This window comes from Eschrichtius robustus, chromosome 3, assembly GCF_028021215.1.
Source record: "Eschrichtius robustus isolate mEscRob2 chromosome 3, mEscRob2.pri, whole genome shotgun sequence".
Lineage (NCBI taxonomy): Eukaryota > Metazoa > Chordata > Mammalia > Artiodactyla > Eschrichtiidae > Eschrichtius > Eschrichtius robustus.
The window spans coordinates 21,671,378-21,688,514 of NC_090826.1; the positions used below are offsets into that span (position 1 = coordinate 21,671,378).

Sequence of the window (17,137 nt, forward strand, 5' to 3'; positions counted from 1 at the left end):
GAGCAAAGATGGTTAGCAATGGGAAGGGGTAGCTGAGGGTCCAGAAACTGTACGGGAGAGATAAGATAACCCTGCTTGTTGCCAGGGTGCCCTAGCAAAGCATTATGTGAACCCTGTGGTAAGGGTGGCCCATGCCACAGCCTGAGGCCCAGTCAACACCATAGTTATGGGCAGTGGCTTCGGACATCCAGTGGCACCCGTTGAGATTGGACTGATAGCAGGATCTGAAATACCAGGCACCACGAACAGTCACCTCGCAGTTGCTCTTGCTTGTATCATGGTTGGTGTCATAGGTGGTAAAGGGCTTCCTGCTGTGGAAGCTCAGGGAGTCCCCTGGCAGGAAGGGGATGGGAGGCACCTAGGTGCCGGCACCTTGGAGAGATGATCTCACAGGAGCCTCAGAGCAATTGTGAGGTGGATGTTTTCAGGCCCCATGAGAAAACAGCAGTGCCAAGGAGCCAGGGTGTTTGCCCAAGGCTACACAGGGGCACTGGGACTTGAGCTCAGGACTGTGGCTCCAAAGCCACTGGCTCCTCCACCTACCTTGTCCCCTCCCAGAATCCTCAGCTTCCCTCTTGCTCCTTTGTCTCCTCCCAGCTCCCATCTGCAGCCTGAGCAACTGTGCCAGGGGGAGCTGGGAGGGATTTCTCAGAAGCCTGGGCAGGGAAGGGGGCTCTCCTGAGGCACCTCCTCATAACCACTTCCCTCTTTCAAATTTCTCCTCAACAGCTGGTGTTTCTTTGAAAAAAGCCTTCTCTGGTTCCTCTTCCAAAGCAGATAATGCTGGGGACTTCCCTGGTGGTCCAGTGGCTAAGACTCCGCACTACCAATGCAGGGGGCCCGGGTTCGATCTCTGGTCAGGGAACTAGATCCCACATGCATGCCGCAACTAAAGATCCCGCACACGGCAATGAAGATCCCGTGTGCCGCAACTAAGAACTGGCAGAGCCTAAATAAATAAATGAATGAATAAGTATTAAAAACAAAAAAGGCAGATAATGCTAACACTCAACAGAGCCTCAGAGGTCTCCCACAACCTCCCTCCCTGCCTCCTTGCCCATTTTACAGGGGAGGAAACTGAGGCTCTGACCCAGAAGGGACTTGCCCAAGGTCACATAGTTAGTAAATGACAGAGCTGGACTTAAACTCAGGATTGTTTGCCTCCAGAGCCCAGCTTCTTCACTCCTACACCCCCGTGTCTCACGACTGCCATTTTTCAGATGAGGAAACTGAGGCCCACAGAGGGGAAGGAGTTGTCCTGGGTCATTCATGGAGGCCATGGCAGGCCTGGGAAAGAACCCAGCCTCCCTCACTTTCTTTGCCTACTCCAGGGCCCCACTGTAGGCTCGCTCACCCGCAGTGCCCTCTGAGAACCTGCCAAGCACTAGCTGGGTAGTGACCTGCCTCCCCAAGGAGGTGGAAGGCCCCACAGTGAGCGAAGGTGCAGTTGCCTTTAAAGTCCTCCAGCTCCACCCGCAGCTCCCAGGTACCTGGGGGACAGGGAGGCAGAGATGGAGGAATCCTCAGATCCCAGGTGGGAAGTCAGAATGTCAGGGAAATGCCCCTCCAGCTCCCTGGACCCTACTGAGAACCTACTCTGGAGAGTAAGCTGGGGCAAATTCTCATTACCCAGCCAGAATTCGGACTCCTGGCTCCCAAGACCTGCTTTGTAGGAGGACCAAGAGCAGAAGAAATCCACGGAACCGTCCTGTCACCGCTGGAATAGCTAGGGAGGCAGAGAAGGCTAGCACGGCAGCCATTACTCCAGGCTGAGCATGGGATGAGGAGAAGCAGGGGGCAGAGGCAGCTGAGAGTGGATGCACTGTGGGGGGCAGGTGGACAGGCACCCCCTCTTTGGATTGGGGGCTTGTTGATAAAGTGTGAGTCCAAGTGAGCCTTGCCTGTGAATATGCTGATGAGCTCTACACACACTTATTACCTTTTACTGACTCTCAACTTCACACTGTAGCCTCGAAAGCCCTGGGGGAACTGAAATGATAAACATCGTCCCTGTCCTCCGGAGACGGTCAGTCCAGTTGGAGGTCAGATTCAAAATAACCTGCTTTAATTTACTATCATAAGAACCAAGATATTAGAGCAGAGAGGTCACCTCCAGAGGCCCACCCAGCCTTACCCTGATGCTCCCTCCCAACCCCACTTTCCTCTTCAAGCCAAGCAGACCCCAGGCCCTGCAGAGTTTCTCTCCTAAATATCTTTCAGTCTAAGAGCCTCTACTTCCATTGTTGCCACTGCCCACCCTCTTCTCCTGCCCTGACCCCTGCAGTTGCCCTAACCTGTGTCCCTACCTGCAGTCTGGTCCCCAATCAATGCATCTGCCACAGTGTAGCCTGAGTCTTCTTTCTAAAACATGTCCGACCTGGTCCCTCCCCTGCTTAAAACTCTTCCATGGCTCCCCACTGCCCTCCACACTCCTCAGTGGGTCATTCAGTGCCCTCTGTGAACTGGTCTTTTCAGGGGCCCTCAGTCCATGCTTGACCCACAGCAGTAGACCTCAGCCAACTGCTCCACCTGCTCTCAGCTCATTCATACAGTCCCCCCACACTCTCTTGTACTCTCCTGCCTCCTTACATTTGTCTTTCCCTCTACCTGGAATGCCCTCCTGCACCTCATCTATCTCGACAACTTCTACACAGCCTTCAAGGCCCTCTCATATGGCATCTCCTCTGTGAAGCCTTCTCAGACTTCATTCCTTAGTGAGTTACGCTTAAGGGATGCCTTGGCTCTGGTGGGCTCTGGCTCCCCCTAGGGGCCAAGGGGAAGAAGTGCCCACTGGGCCTGACTTCTGAGTCCCTTCTCCCCCTGACATTCGCTCACCAGCCAGCCGCCCTCTGTGGTGTCCACGTCACAAAAGACTGGGAGGGCTCGGCCCTTGGGTAGGCACAGATGGTACCAGCCGCTCAAGGTGGCATCCAGGCTCAGCAGCTCCTGGCAGCTCCTGGGGCCTGGGGAAGGGGAGATGGACTGAGGGGGGCCCCCAAGTTATTCCCCAACCCCCACCCGCCTCACAGGCAATGGAACAGGCCAAGTGTGGGACCCAGGAGCCCTCTTGAGTCCTTTGGACCCCTGAAGAGGGGTTCCGAGGTGCGCTGGGCCACACCTGGAGTCCACCAACACGCCAGCACCAACTGACTCCAAGTGCCTGGCTCCTGTGAAGGCGGCCTCACTCTCCTGGCCCCGGAGCAGGTTTGCTGAATCTCCTGCCCCAGGGAAAGATGAGTGTTGGCTCTGAGGTCTGAGTACCTCCAAGGGAATGCCCATTAACCACCATAGGGGAGGGTGCCCAGGTCCTTCTAATTCTCCCCATTCCTCCCAGCCTTCCACCCCCTCTGCAGGAGAGAAATCATAGCCAATTCCTGAGCAGCAGCCAAGCAGAGGCAGGGACAGAGCAAAGAAAGGAGACCTCTGGCCCCACATACTCACCAGGCTCACCCTTGGGGCCCATCTTGCCTGGTGGTCCAAGTTGCCCTGAAATCCCAAGGCAGAGATGCATTACGTCCCACCCCATGTCAGGGGCGAAAAAGCAACGAGGGATTTGGAGCCAAAAATCAAATCCCAGCTGCAGCCTTTCCTGTCTCTGAATGTGGGCAAACTGCTTATCCTCTCTGAGCCTCACTTTCCCCCTAGCAAAATGGGGATGGTACCACCTACCTTACAGGATCAATCTTCGGATGCTGGGCATCCAGCCTGGAGCCTGGCACGCAGTAGGTTCCTTGCCCTTTTGTCATGGGCTCTCAGCACAGACTGTAACTGCTGCACCCCATCCTCCCCAGCTTGCCCCAGGTCCCTGCCTGCTCCACAGCATCTCTCACCTGGAGGACCTGGCGCTCCCTTCTCCCCAGGACTTCCTGGGGCTCCAGGACAACTGGGCAGGAGGACAACTTTGCTGGCTTCCAGTTCCCTGGGTTCTGCAGGGAGACATGGGGCTGGGTGGGCACAGGATGGGCATGGGGGGAGTGGGCATTTCTCCCCCAGACCCCTCTGCACTTCTGTTTTCATCCCCCAGATTCTAGCTGTCAGGACACTGGCCTCCGGAGCTGGCAAGGTTTTTCACCATTTACATCTATTTGCATATGTTTTTGTGCAGAGCCCAGATTATCAAACTCCCACACTCGCCTTGAGGCTAGTGAGCCTGGGTGGGAGAAGGATACCTAGGGAGGGAATGAGGGCAGATGGGTACAGAGGGCGCCCTAGGCCTCTACCTAGGCAGCTGGGGCATCCTGGGTTCTCAGGCGGGCTCCACAAACAAGAGGAGCAAAAGGGAGAGTGGGGTCCAGAGTGGGCCCACCTTGCTGGAGTCCCTGAGGGAGGAGGCCAGTTTATAAGGGGACAGGCTGGTGAGAGGACATGAAACAAGACTTCCTCCTGTTGTCCCTCCCCAGGGACACCCCACCCAGGCTGGAACCAGCAGAAGGTGGGGGCATTTCCTTCCTCAGCCCTGGAGAGAATGGGCATAATCCCTGCCTGCTCCAACCAGGATGGAGTCCAACTTCTGATCCTGGCCTCTAAGGCTCTGCAGCCATCTCTTCAGACTTCTGGATTCACATAGGGTTTTTCTACCTTTGAACTTTAGCTCAGTCTTTGCCTTCCATCCGGAAGCCTCCTCCTCTTCTCTCCCTGTGAAGCTCTGCCCATCCATGAAGGTCCAGCCCTAATGCCATCTCCATTAGGAATCCTCCCCTGATCCTTGTCACCAGTATCAGGAATGACCGCTGCTACCATCTGTTGGGCACCTACTGCACCCCACGAGTCATGCTGGGTGCGGTACGTCACCTCCCATCATTACACAGCCCTGCTCATGGTCGTTATTACTGGCCCTGGGTTATAGGCTGGTACATAGCAGATGATCAGTTAATGTTGGTTAAACGAATGAATAAAAATGGAGAAACGGGCCCAGAGACAGGACATGATTTGTGTTCTCTCTGGCACTTATATGCCACAGATTTTGCCCAAGCCCATGCCCGCCCCCCTTAGCAAGGTGACTTCATGCCCACCCTCAGGTCCACTGAGAAGCCCCTGGCAGTGCCTAGAAAACAGCTGCTAATATAGGCCATCGAATGGGCAGACCGTGCAGGGCAGGCGTGGAGGCTGGGAGGCCAGTGAAGAGGCAGCAGCCTTGGTCCAGATGTGAGTGGTGAGGTCTGAGCTGGAGAGGGACCTCCGGTGATAGGGGAGGGGAGGAGAGGAAAGGCTCATTCATTCATTCACACATTCATTCCCTCATCAAACCCTCCCTGAGGGCCTCCTTTTTCCAGGCCCAGTGCTTGTGGGGGTGGGGAAGGCTGAGGTTCAAGAGGGTGTAGGGAAGGTAGAGGCCAAGTTTGCCAGACAAGATGGATCCATGAGATGGACGCTGAGACTCTGCAATTCCAATTCTGGGAATCTGTCCTCCCTACTCTCTCTCACAGGTGTGCCAAGATCTGCAGACAAGCCCCTTCACCATGATGCTGTTTATGATAAAGTGGAAATGACCCAGCTGCACATTGATAGGATGCAGGCAAATAAATCATCACCATCTGTATAAGTCATAGGGCAAATCTGATCTATAATGAAAGGGGCAAAATTGCAGAACAACATGTAAAGCACGCTCCCACTTTGTATTTTAAAAACGCTAAATGTGTTTTGTGAATTCATAGAAAAAGGTCTGACACATCCTGTTAAGCATAGTTATTTCTGGGGAGTGGGACCAGGGGGAGAGTGATTCTCGCTCTTTATATAAAGTTCTGTGTAGTCCTCTTGTTCCTTACAGGCATTTACTACTTTTTTTGGGGGGCCGCACAGCTTATGGGATCCTAGTTCCCCAAACAGGGATCAAACCCGTGCCTCCTGCAGTGGAAGTGTGGAGCCCTAACCACTGGACAGCCAGGGAAGTCCCGGCATTTACTACTTTTGAAAAAGAAAACATTCAATAGAGTAATTTCCTTAACTGGGTGGAAAGCCACAAAGATATAGGGGCATTTCCTCCCTTGGCCCGGGAGAGAATGGGCATTATACCAGCCAGGATTAAGTGCTGGGTGGAGAAGCCAAGGGAGGGAGACCCAGGCAGGAGAAACTGCGTGTGCAGGGGCTTGAAGAAGAGAGAGCAAGGCAGGCTGGGTAACACGAGGTAGATGCAAGGAGCTGGAGGGGAGGCTAAAGGGGAGGCTGATGGCTGAAAGGAGGGGGGTGTTGATGGAAGTGAGCATGGAGCGGGAGGGACGAGGAGGTGGACTGTTTGGCATTGTCCATGGTGGTGCGATGTCTAGGCAGGTGAGCCCTCTGTGAGGCCAAGGAGTAGCTGGAACTCCCTGTGGAGCCCAGGGGCCCTAAAGCCCTTCCAGCTGCAGCTGGAGACCCTGCACGGAGACTAAGCCTGGGGCAAGAAGAGGTGCAGGTGGCTGACCACAGGCTGCCCAGCTGGAAGGGTGGATGGGTGCCCTGGAATGAAGCAGACGGAGCACATGCACCTGCTCTGAACCTTCCCCATATCCCACAGAGATGCAACCGCTGTTACCCAGCTTTACAGACGAGGAAACTGAGGCCAAGAGCTGTTCAATTAACTTGTTCCCGTTCACACAGAGCAGTCAGGCTCCACAGACTGAACTTTCACCCATGACTCTCTATTGCCTCTCAGCTTCCTAGGACAATCATGGGACTAAATCAGATACTGATGTCAGACTCTCAGCCACATGCCTGGTTTCCAGCAAGTGCCCCATTGATAGGAGATGTTATTAGTCAGGGAAGACTTCTGGGCCCAGGGATGGGGGGTGAAGAGGGGGAGGTGGGCAGGGGTGGAGCTTTCCAGAAAGGCCTGCTCAAGGAAGGCCAGAAGTACCCTGTGGAGGGTCCCGGGGGCATCTCCACCTTGGCACTGGGGCAGAGACCCAACTTTAGAAGCCAAAAGAGCCTGGAGATGCCTCTGCAGAGGAGTTCTGAAGTTCTGCTCATTCTAGAGTCAGAAAAACCTGGATTCAAATCCCAGCCCTGCCCCATTCCACTCTGTGTGCTCTTAAGCAGGTGTGCTTACCTTTCTGTGTCTCTGTACCCTTATCGATAAAGTGGTGGAGGAGGGGATTAAACACATGTAACAAATAAAAAATTTTTTTGTTTTGGCTGTGCTATGCAGCTTGTGGGATGTTAGTTCCCCAACCAGGGATTGAACCCGGCCCAGCAGTAAAAGCGCTGAGTCCTAACCACTGGACCACCAAGGGAATTCCCCCAAATAAAAATATTTTAAAAGGTGACAGTATCAGTTCAAGTCTGAATTTACATTAAGGAGAGGACAGTGGCCATACCCCCACCCTATCCAATCCACACACAGCCCAAGACATGGGACATAAAACACAGTGCTGGAAAGAGCTCCTTTATTTGGGGGCAGTGTCCAGGCCAGGTTGATGGGAGGAGGCAGGCTCCAGACCTAGTACCAGGCAGGGGGCCCGCAGGGATGATGGATGAGACAGGAGGTGGTTGAAGGATGCTCTCATCTGCAGGTACCAGGCCCAGACAGGAGGGGATGTCAGGTATTGGGCACCGAGCCTGCTCGGTGCCCACAGGGGCCAGAATTTGGTGACCAAAGTTTCTCCCACCCCTAGCGCCCACAAGCAGGCCAAGAGGGCAGCCTCTTCATCCTTTTTCCCCTGAGTGTGGAATCCAGGCCTGAAGGGGGTCAGATTCTGCAGAGGCCAGACAGAGAGGGCACTCAGGGCAGTGGTCCCACCTCAGCCAGGCCAAGGATGCCCACCCTCAGAGAGCAGGCGGTGGTCAAAAGAGCAAACACTTTAATGGAGGCTGCAGCGATCCGCCCCACAGCACACATGGGGCCACAGCACACGGGGGCCTCAGAGCAGCTCCCTTCTCGGAGGAAAACCAAACCGCACACATGGCCCAGGCTCCTGCCCGTGGCCACAGAGCTGCAGGCCGAAGGCTGCCTGTGCTGTCACCTACTGGTTCTCCTCCCTGCTGGCAGCATGAGGGGACAAAGACAGGTGGGCTCAGTTGGGCTCGCAGACGCCGGGCCCAGGCTGAGTCCTGCCCCAGCCAACACCCAGCAGAGAGAACCCCACAACTGGAGGAGGGAGAAGGGGTGTGGCTCACATGGGGGAGGCTGGGAGGGACTCATCGCCCCTAAGGCTGCCCCACGGGGAAGACAACGCACCGGCGCTAACAGGGACCTGAGGGGCAAGAGAGGGGGGCGGGTGGGCAGTGAGCTGGGACTCGGCGGGCTAGGTACTCACAGTGTCTGGTAGGTGCTGTCCTTGGCCTTGAGGAAGCGCAAGACAAAGAAGGCCACTGTCTGCAGGCTCAGCACCAGCACGACGCCACCAATGAAGCTGGCCCCATCAAAGCCAGGGCCGTGGGCCTCAGGGACCGAGGGGCTCTCTGCAGGGTGGACGTCACAGCAGGCCACTGTGGGCCAGGAGCCCAGCCCCACCCCAGTACCCGGCACAGGTCACCTGGAGGCCCCAGTCCTCACTATGGGAGCCTTGAGCAGCAGGCTCAGAAGTTCAGCCCAGACCCTGTGGGCGGCTGGGAAGTGCCTGGTGGGAGGGACAGTGCCTGGCTGGGGAGGCAGGGCCTTGGCTCGGCCCTGGCTCTGCTCCTGAGCTGCTCGGTGGCTTGATGCCTCTTACACCCTCTCTGAGCCTCCTGACTGCAGGGACCAGATGGTGACTGAGCTCCCTGCCAGCCTCCCTCTGCCACAGCGGCCCAACAGGGTGAGGATGGACCCAGAACTTGGACATCCACACCCGCTTCAGCTCAGAGTCCCTCTCAGCCCTGGGTCTTGGGGTTTGAAGCCCAGATACAGATGCTGTGGTCTCCTTTCAGGGCTCCTAAGTCCTGAGACCCTGGAGTCACTCAATGCCAGAGCCCTTACTTAGGGAGGGAAGGAGCAGAGGAAGAAGTGGAGGCCCACACCCTACCAAGTAGATAAATGAAGACTTGACGATGTACGTCAGAGGGAGAAGCCAGGCTCTGAGTGCCAGGCCTGTCCAAAGCCACCCCACAGTTAGGGCATAGCCAGACTCACACAGCATCCCCTGACCCTTTCCCCTGCCCCCGCCTTGTGGCCCACGGTTGCCAGGACGTCTGGGTGGCTCCCAGCTGTGCCACGTTAGCCATCAACTCCCACCAGGGATTCAATTTCAGGCCCTGGGCCAGGTGCCCAGAGCAGGGCAGGGCAGGGCTGGTGGTGGAAGATCATTCTGGGGCAGTGAAAGGGGCCCAGTTGGGAGCTGGGTCCACCTCCCAGAGGGAGTAGCTTGTGGAAGGGGGGGTCTGAGAATATGAAGGGCAAAGGGTAGTCCCAGCTGCAGCTCAGGGAGCCCCAGAGAAGGGCACTGGGGAAAGAGGAGCAGAAGAGGGAAGAAATAAGCTGTACAACACTGATCTGGGGCTCAAGCCGGAGGGAGCTGAGCCATCAATAATTCAGCCCCTAAGATCACGTTTCTGGCTTTAATTAACCAAGAGCCTCTTCAGCTATCCTTGCCAAGCCTGCTGACCTCCAGGCCCTGAGGGGCAGTGGGAACCAAGGGGTGGGGTTCTTGCCTCTGTTTTGCCAGGAACCTGCTTTGTGACCCTCTCTGAGCCTGGATGTTGCAGTAGGTAGTCACTGAGGACACCTTGGCAACCTGAGCCATACACCCTCAGCACCAAGTAGGTCCGGAGGGGGTCATCCTGAGTTCTCTGGTGTGGGAGAAGGGATGGGAACCATTATTTCTTGATCACCTTCTATGCATCAGAAACTGAACTAGGTGCTATACATCTTCTCATAAAATCCTCACAGCAACTTTGTGAGGTATTATCCAACCCACTTTACAGATGTGGAAACAGCCTCAGAGGGAGAAATCACAGGGCTGAGGTCACAGATCTCGTCAGTGCCTGAGCCCAGCTCTGTCTTTCCCTGCACCTCTAGACCTCCCATTCCCCCAGGTAGTACCTACCTGTTGTGATGGTCTTCGGTTCATAAGTGGGGTGGTGATGCACAGCTGAAGAGACAGGGAATCCATAATAATCCAGATCCCCACCCCCAATTCCCATCAAGACCCCAGCCCAGGCCCACCCAACACACTTTCAAGCCTTAGTTCACACAGTTCCTTCCACCAGATATGCCCTCTTTCCACTCTACCTTTAAGTGTCATCTGTGATGCCACCTCCTCCAGGAAGCCCACCCCCATTCCCTTCTGAACTTCCAAAGTCCTCACTATGGTTTAAAATAGAAGAGCTAGCTCCCCCATCCTCTCTACATGCTTGTCCTAGATCCTCTGGCCGTACCAATTTACAGAGGAGGAAACAGGCTAGAGAGGGGAAGGGACTTCTCAGTGAGCTAAAGGCAGAACTGAAGCTGGACCCTGGTGTTCGTGGGCATAGTCTACTCTCTGGGAGAGGCCAATTCCATACTGGAGGCAGGCTCTGGCTGGGGACACCTCAGCCCCCTCCCTCCAACTTGACTTAGGCCAGCAGGAGCCCCCTTACCTGGACATGACTCTGAGCGGTTGTAGACAGAGCAACCTTCCTTGACCACCTCGGCTTGGGCCACACAGTGTCCTGGTGGGAGAAGGTGCAGGGAAGAGGTTTAGGGGGTGGGGCCAAGGCCTTGGCGTTCATAACTGGGGGCACTAAACTTGGGGAGGGCCTGACTCCATACCTGGCTCCTCCGGCTGACACTGCTCCCACACGCAGCCAGAGAGGTTGTGTGCTCTGTTCCCCTCCACACAATGCTCACAGAGCTTCAGCTGTTTGCAGGCCCCTCGGACAGCTGGCCAGATGTTCATGCGGAGCAGGGCTCCCCGCCCAAAGCCTCGAGCTCCTTTACCTGGGAGCGGCATGGGTGCAACACTTTGAACCCAAGCTACAGCCCCCCTTCCCCACTACGGTGGATCTCACCCCTCTGCACACATACACTCACCTGGATCTCCCAAGCCCCACTGCCCATCTGCAGTTTCCACAAACACATGGTTACACACACCAAGAACCTCCCTGACATTCACCCAGAGCACCCTCCCTTTGCATACATCGGGAGCTACCCCCCCATACACCTGGGGCCGCTTCACTTCCATACACCTGGGGCCGCTTCACTTCCATACACCTGAAGCTCCCTCACACCCGGCGCCTATATGTACACACAGGGCTCCACACACAGCTGGAGTCCCCTTCTACCCACCCCAGGAGCCCCGCACACATGTGGAAAACTCCCCTCCCGCCCCCCAACCCCCGACTGCTCCTGGCAGGCGGCTGGGTGAAGGGTGAAGGGCACGCGTTACCAGCCACAGCGAGCTGGGCACACAGGAGGAGGCAGCAGCAGCCGCCACAGAGCGCAGCCCGTAAGGCGCGGGGTCCCGGCGCGGCCATGGCGCGGAGGCGGAGCCTGGGGGTCGGGGTCTGCGGAGTGCTGGTGTGGCGCGTCCCTTCTGGACTCGGCTCCGCCGGGGTGTAGGGAGCGAGACCCGGGCAACCTGGGCGAGGCCAGGTGGGCGTGGCTCTGGCAGGGAGGGGCTAGTAACGCCACCAGGTGGGGCGGGGTTTTGTGGTCTGAGGCGGAGCCAGATAGGGCGTGGGTAGTGGGCGCGGTCTGGTGGGGGCGGGGTTCGGGGATCTGGGGCGGGGCTCCGGCAAAAGGAGGCGGAGTCCAGGGCCGGTAGCCGGCCAGGTCGCTGGATTCCCCCACCCTCAGTTTCACGAAAACTCTGCTGCATTACTATCCCTACTTCACAGGTGAGGAAACTGAGGCTCAGAAAAAGTGACTAGTCGGAGGTCACAGAGTTAGTGGCAAAATCTGGATTTGAAGCGAAGTCACTTTCCTGACTTCCGGGCTTGCGTCAAGTGCGTCCTCCAACCAGGCCCCAGGACAGCGAGGATCGGCCTCCAGGCTCTGGCAGCCCACCTCGCTTCACCCGTTGCACCCTCCTGTCTTCTGCCCCTCAACACACCGCGTCTACCTCTGACCCACCACATCCCCTCTGGCCAAGTCAGCGGTCTCATTGTTACTGGGACAAGTGGGCCTTTCCACAGCCTTCCTCTCTGCCTCTTCTGGTTCTTCTCCCTCTGCAGCCACTTTTCAGGTTCCTTAGAAGACACCTCCTCTTCCTCTTCTCCCCATCCTCCATTCTCCCCTTTCCCCTCCCCTCCCCTCTCCTTCTCCCCCTTCTCTACTTCTCCTTTTCCTCCTTTCCCCTCTTCATCTCTGGTGGCCCAGTTCAGTCCTGAGCTCTATTTCTCCTCTCCTGGGGTCATCTCATCCATTACTCTGCCATCAGTTCCCAACTGAAAGCCAACGAGTCCCATATCTGCATCTCCAGCCCAGTGCTCGCTCCCCAGCTGCCACACCTGTAACTAATATTACATAATTAACAACTATTAACGACTTACTACTAGCAGAATGTACATTCTACTAAGCAGTTTCACTAGCAGCTTCTCTTCTGACGTCCTCAACTACCCTCTAAGCATGGGTTTTGTTATCTCCAGTTTGCAGGCCTCTAGTAAAATCACTTGCTCAGGGGCACACAGTTAGGAGGGGAGCCAGGATGTGGACCCAGGATCCAGTGAGGCCAGAGGCTACTCTCCCCTCTGCTATGCCTCCTGAGGGTCCATCTGCTTCCTGGGCACCTTTACCTGAGTGTACCTCAGGCCCCTGAAACTGCCCGGTCCCTCTTCCCCACTCAAGGAGACCCCTTCATTCCCCCTGGCACCTGATTGGAAACCGTGGTCTCATCCTCACTCCCTCCCTCTGTCTCAGCCCCCAGACTAAAGTCCTGCAGATTCTGCCTCTATGTCTCTCCTGTGTCCTGCTCCCTCATCTTCCCTTTGCTGGCCTCACACTGCCTCTCAGCCTCCAGGACCCTCCCAGCTCAGCCCTCACAGTGCAGGGCTGTCCTGAAAACATGGATTCAACCATGAAACAATTTTCAATTCAGCTTGGCCTTCACAGCCCTGTGATTCCTGGCTCTTGAAGTCTTTAGAAGTCTTGTGCTCACCCCAACATCTTCTTACCCTCTGAGAAAATAGAACAGCCTTTCCCCCAACACACACCCTCTTTTGTACCTCCTTGCCTTTATCCTATAGCTGTTCTCTCTCCTGGAGGGTCCTCCTCCTCTCCTGACTACATGTGTCTGGCAAACTAATCCTTCAGGACAATGCAAAATGGGCACCGCCTGCAGGAAGCCCTCTGTGACTGTCATGGAGCAAGGCTGAGCTGCTGTGGCACTTGTCCCAGGTGGTAGATCCAAATCCGTCTGCTTTCCCGCACCCAAGCCCTCATGCCCTCACCATCTCTTGCCTTGGTGACTGCAGTGGCCTCCTGGTAGGGCTTCTGCTTCTGCTCCCCACCTCCAGTCTGTTCTCCACTCAGCAGCCAGAGCAATCCTTTGAAAATGTAAGTCAAATCATACCATTCCCATGTTTAAGCCCACCAATGGCTCATTGCTCTCCAATACAAGCATGATCTTCCCCCTGCCTACCTCTCTGAGCTCAACTCCTACTCTCCCCATGGCTCCTTTGGCTCCAGACACACTAGCCTTCTCTCTGTTCCTCAAACACATCAACTCTTTTCCTCCTAAGACTTGGTACCTGCTGTGCCCTGTCCTTGAGACTCTTCTATCCTCTCTTCAACTGACTTGCTCCATGACTTCCCTACTTAAAACAGGTCTCCTGGTTATTCTACATCATCATGCCTCCTTTTTTCCTTCAGAACACGTATCAACTGTATAATTAATTACTCATTTGTTTCTTAGGCTATAAGTGAGTTCCAGGAATGCAGGGACCATGTTTATCTTCATCTGTCGTTAACTCCCTGCACACATAAAAGCTAAGCAGGTGGTTACCAAATAACCATACTGTACCATCTTGTGACTGTGTACATGTTTGTCTGTCTCACTGGTCTGTGAGACCCTCAAGGGCTCCCTACTTAATATCGTATTAAGTATTTATTTGTAGATTGTCCATCTCCCCATCAGAATGGAAGCTCCATGAAGAAGGCAGAGATTTTTGTTCATTGCTGTATCCTCTGTGCCTAGAACGGTGCCTGGCAAATAGTATATGCTCAATAAATATTTATTGAATGTTGAAAATGCAGGGATATGGCCACATCATCTTTCTGTCTGCAGCACCCTCTCAAACCCAAGCCCAGGGGAACTGTCAGTGAATATTGGCTGAATGAATGAGTCAGTGCTAAGAATGTGTGCGCTGCTGATGCCCAGATTCTTGGGGCTTGGACAAGGAGCTTGTGTAGATAGTATCTGTGTCTCTCACACACACACCTCCCTCCAGAGCCTAGGCCCATAGGATTCTGCAGATTGGTGAAGAGAGAAGAGGTAAGAAGTCTTACCTGGAAGTGAGCGCTCACAGCCATCTGGTGGTCACCTGGGGAACTGCAAGTACTATCAGCCCTAGTTCAACTTCACTCCCAGCCCCTTCTGGGGACATGGTGACATCTAGGCTAGAAGGCACACTGGATTTGGTTGCAGATGGAATGGCTTCAGATCCCAGCTCTGCCATTTACTGTGCAATTTGGGGCAAGTCCCTGGCTTCTCTAGGCTTCACCTGTGAAATGGGGTTGCAGGACTCTTGTAAGCACTGGGCTCTGTTCTGGCACCTGGTAGGTGGGAAGGACTGGAGGGGGGTGTCAGTGATGGGAAGGAATCAAGGAGGCATGGCAGAGGGCATGAGTAGGAGAGAAGAGGAAGGGCTGCCCCTTCCTCTAGACAGCAGATCTTTGGGGAAGGGAGACCTGGTTGGCAGTGATGGCCTCAATTGTCCTGTTGACATGGGGCAGTTTTGGAGCATGAGAGAGAGTATTCACATGAAAATCCACAGCCCCACTTGAGTCTCTTAGGTCTCCGGCATTTCTCATGGTTAGAAATATCAGTGCACCCCCCCCCCCCGGCTGGCTGAGGAACGTCTCCATCATGAATGACACCGTACCTATCTGGATCAGGAAGTTCTGGCCAACCAGCTACTTCAGTGGAAGCATGGTCATTGATGTTCTTCACCCTGGAAGGGCAACAGTATCCAAGACAGAAATTTGGGGAAAACTAGCCAAAATCTACAAGACCACATCAGATGTCATCTTTATACTTGGAGTCAGAACCCATTTTGGTGGTGACAAGACAACTGGCTTGGGCATGATTTACAATTCCTTGGGTTATGCAAAGAAAAGTAAACCAACACAACCCTGCAAGACATGGCCTGCCTGAGAAGAAAAAGAACTCAAGGAAACAGCGTATGGAATGCGAGAACAGAATGAAGGAGGTCGGGGGACCATAAAGGCCAGTGTTGGTGCTGGCAAAAGGAAGGAGTAAAGATTCTGCAGTGACTTTATCTGTGGTGATTTTGCCAGTTTTTCATGAGAGGATTAATAAACTATGAAAAAATAGAAAAGACCACTGCTGCTCAGAATAGAAGATAGTCTCTCATACACCCTTTCTTTCCTTCTCCCTCCCTCCCTTCCTTCCTTCCTTCCTTCCTTTCTCTCTTTCTCTCTCTCTCTTCCTCTCTTTCTTTCTTTCTTCCAAGTGCTTGCAGGATCTTTGTTCCCCAACCAGGAATGGAACCCGTGCCCCCTGCAGTGGGAGCACAGAGTCCTAACCACTGGACTGCCAGGAAATTACCTCTCATACACCCTTTCATGCCAACCTCCCAGCAGCCCTTCACTCTTCTCTGAGACCAGCTGGACAGTTGTTGGGACCCGGCTCTGATGGGGAAGAAAGTGAATACCTGGGTTCTGGGGCGCTAATGCCCTTGTATTCTCTCTCATGCCCCCGCCTTCCTTGACACCGTGAGTATTACAACTCTCTCTCTGTTTTCCTTCTCTTTCTCTAGATGTTGCTTTTTGTTTAATCATCCAGTCAGCAAGTATTTATTGAACACTTACTCCATGCCAGGCATTGTTCTCCAGCACAGAACAGAACAAAGTCTGTTCAGTCCTGGTGGGGCTGACACGTACTTTTTTAGAAAAGAATAAATTTAGAATTTCAGGAGTGCTAAGTGCTCTGAAGAATAATAAATCAAGGAAAGAGGGCAGAGAGTGATGGGGAGGGGAGTGGTAATCTAGGGTAGAGGTCAGGAAAGCCTGCCCCTGACGAAGTGACTTGGGTTCAGAGACCGGAATGAAGTGCAGGGGTTCCAGGCAGAGGGAACAGCCAGTGCAAAGGCCCAGGAGCAGCAATATTCTCATCCACAGTCTGTGCTCTCAATGGCAGGGTCCCCTGAGGCTCCTCCTCACTCTCTGCTCCCTCCCCTGGGTGATGTCATCTACCCCTAGAACCTGCATATCTATGCCTCCCAGGTGTCCTCCTCCTGCCAGATATATTGGCAGCCAACACAGCCAGTGCTGATAATGTGCCAGGCCCCTCCCAACAATCCCATGAAGAAGATACTAACATTGTCTCTATCTTATAGATGAGAAAACAGGCACAAAGAGCCTAAGACACTCACCCAAAGTCACACAGCTAGGAAATGGAGGAACTGGGATTTGAAACCAGTCTAGACTCCTGACCACACCACCTGCTAAACACCCCAAACTCACCATGTCCAACCTGAAGTGCATTATCTTCCCCAGCCTTGACCCTATCCTCTCCCCATGTACCCTGCCACCGCCTGTCACCTCCTTCTCCCTGCCCTACACTGACTGTGGGAGCTGTAGTGGTTCTGTGTTGCAGGGAGAAGTTGGTGGGGCCTGCGATCTGGGCTGCCTTGGTTTCCTCAAGCCCTAACCTGGTCCCTGCCCCCCATCCCCATCCCACAGGGCTGGTTGATTCCAGTGAGGATCAAAGCTAGAGACAGAGGGAGGAGGAGCAGCCAGTTCCCCTCCCCCAGAACTGGCCATATCTGTCACATCTGGAGAAGTCAGCTGAGAGAGGTTCCCTGGGGACAGGCAGGGTTGGGGGAGAGGGAGCTCCTTCTCCATGCCCTACCCTGCCAAGGTGTCTAAGATGGGAGGTTGAGAGGGGCCTGCCCTGGGTACTGAGCTGCTAGGTTTCCTGCTTCCAAGTTCCTCCCGGCTCCACCACTCCTGCTGCTTCGGGGAAGTGCCCCCTACCACCACCCCGCTGGCTTTCCAGATCCTTGAATAAATAATTCAGGTTTTGAAATCTTGCCAGGCCCACTCCTCCCATGCTGTGAGGGCGCTATTGGGCTGACATGATTG

General features: G+C 54.7%; 2 protein-coding genes across 3 annotated transcripts; both read right to left on the bottom strand.

Annotated features, from left to right (window-relative positions):
* Window positions 1-91: 91 nt before the first annotated feature.
* Window positions 92-4,657, bottom strand: FCN3 (ficolin 3). The gene is given in 9 exon segments (XM_068537518.1): window positions 92-333; window positions 1,355-1,391; window positions 1,393-1,490; window positions 1,597-1,726; window positions 2,836-2,963; window positions 3,186-3,218; window positions 3,442-3,486; window positions 3,831-3,926; window positions 4,579-4,657. Coding segments are annotated over 9 exon segments (888 nt in total).
* Window positions 4,658-7,448: 2,791 nt separating this feature from the next.
* CD164L2 (CD164 molecule like 2) lies at window positions 7,449-11,346 on the bottom strand. Of its 2 annotated transcripts, none has more exons than XM_068537820.1 (5): window positions 10,643-10,795; window positions 10,471-10,542; window positions 9,939-9,983; window positions 8,232-8,376; window positions 7,449-7,481 (listed from the first exon to the last, which is right to left on the bottom strand). In XM_068537820.1, exons 1-5 carry the CDS (start codon window positions 10,767-10,769, stop codon window positions 7,478-7,480), a joined length of 393 nt encoding a protein of 130 aa, XP_068393921.1. In that variant the 5' UTR covers window positions 10,770-10,795; the 3' UTR covers window positions 7,449-7,477. The 2 variants fall into 2 exon arrangements, with proteins under 2 accessions (XP_068393921.1, XP_068393920.1); XM_068537819.1 differs by lacking the exon at window positions 7,449-7,481 and adding an exon at window positions 11,259-11,346 and having other exon boundaries at window positions 8,228-8,372; window positions 9,935-9,983; window positions 10,643-10,810.
* Between the last annotated feature and the right edge of the window lie 5,791 nt (window positions 11,347-17,137).

Excerpts from the sequence above, each read along its gene's own strand:
- CD164L2 (XM_068537819.1), bottom strand. The coding sequence starts at position 11,346 with ATGGCCGCGCCGGGACCCCGCGCCTTACGGGCTGCGCTCTGTGGCGGC. Across the intron at positions 10,811-11,258 it reads TGCCCAGCTCGCTGTGGCTG|GTAAAGGAGCTCGAGGCTTT; the intron begins GTAACGCGTGCC and ends TGCCGCTCCCAG. Across the intron at positions 9,984-10,470 it reads CCGCTCAGAGTCATGTCCAG|CTGTGCATCACCACCCCACT; the intron begins GTAAGGGGGCTC and ends CTGTCTCTTCAG.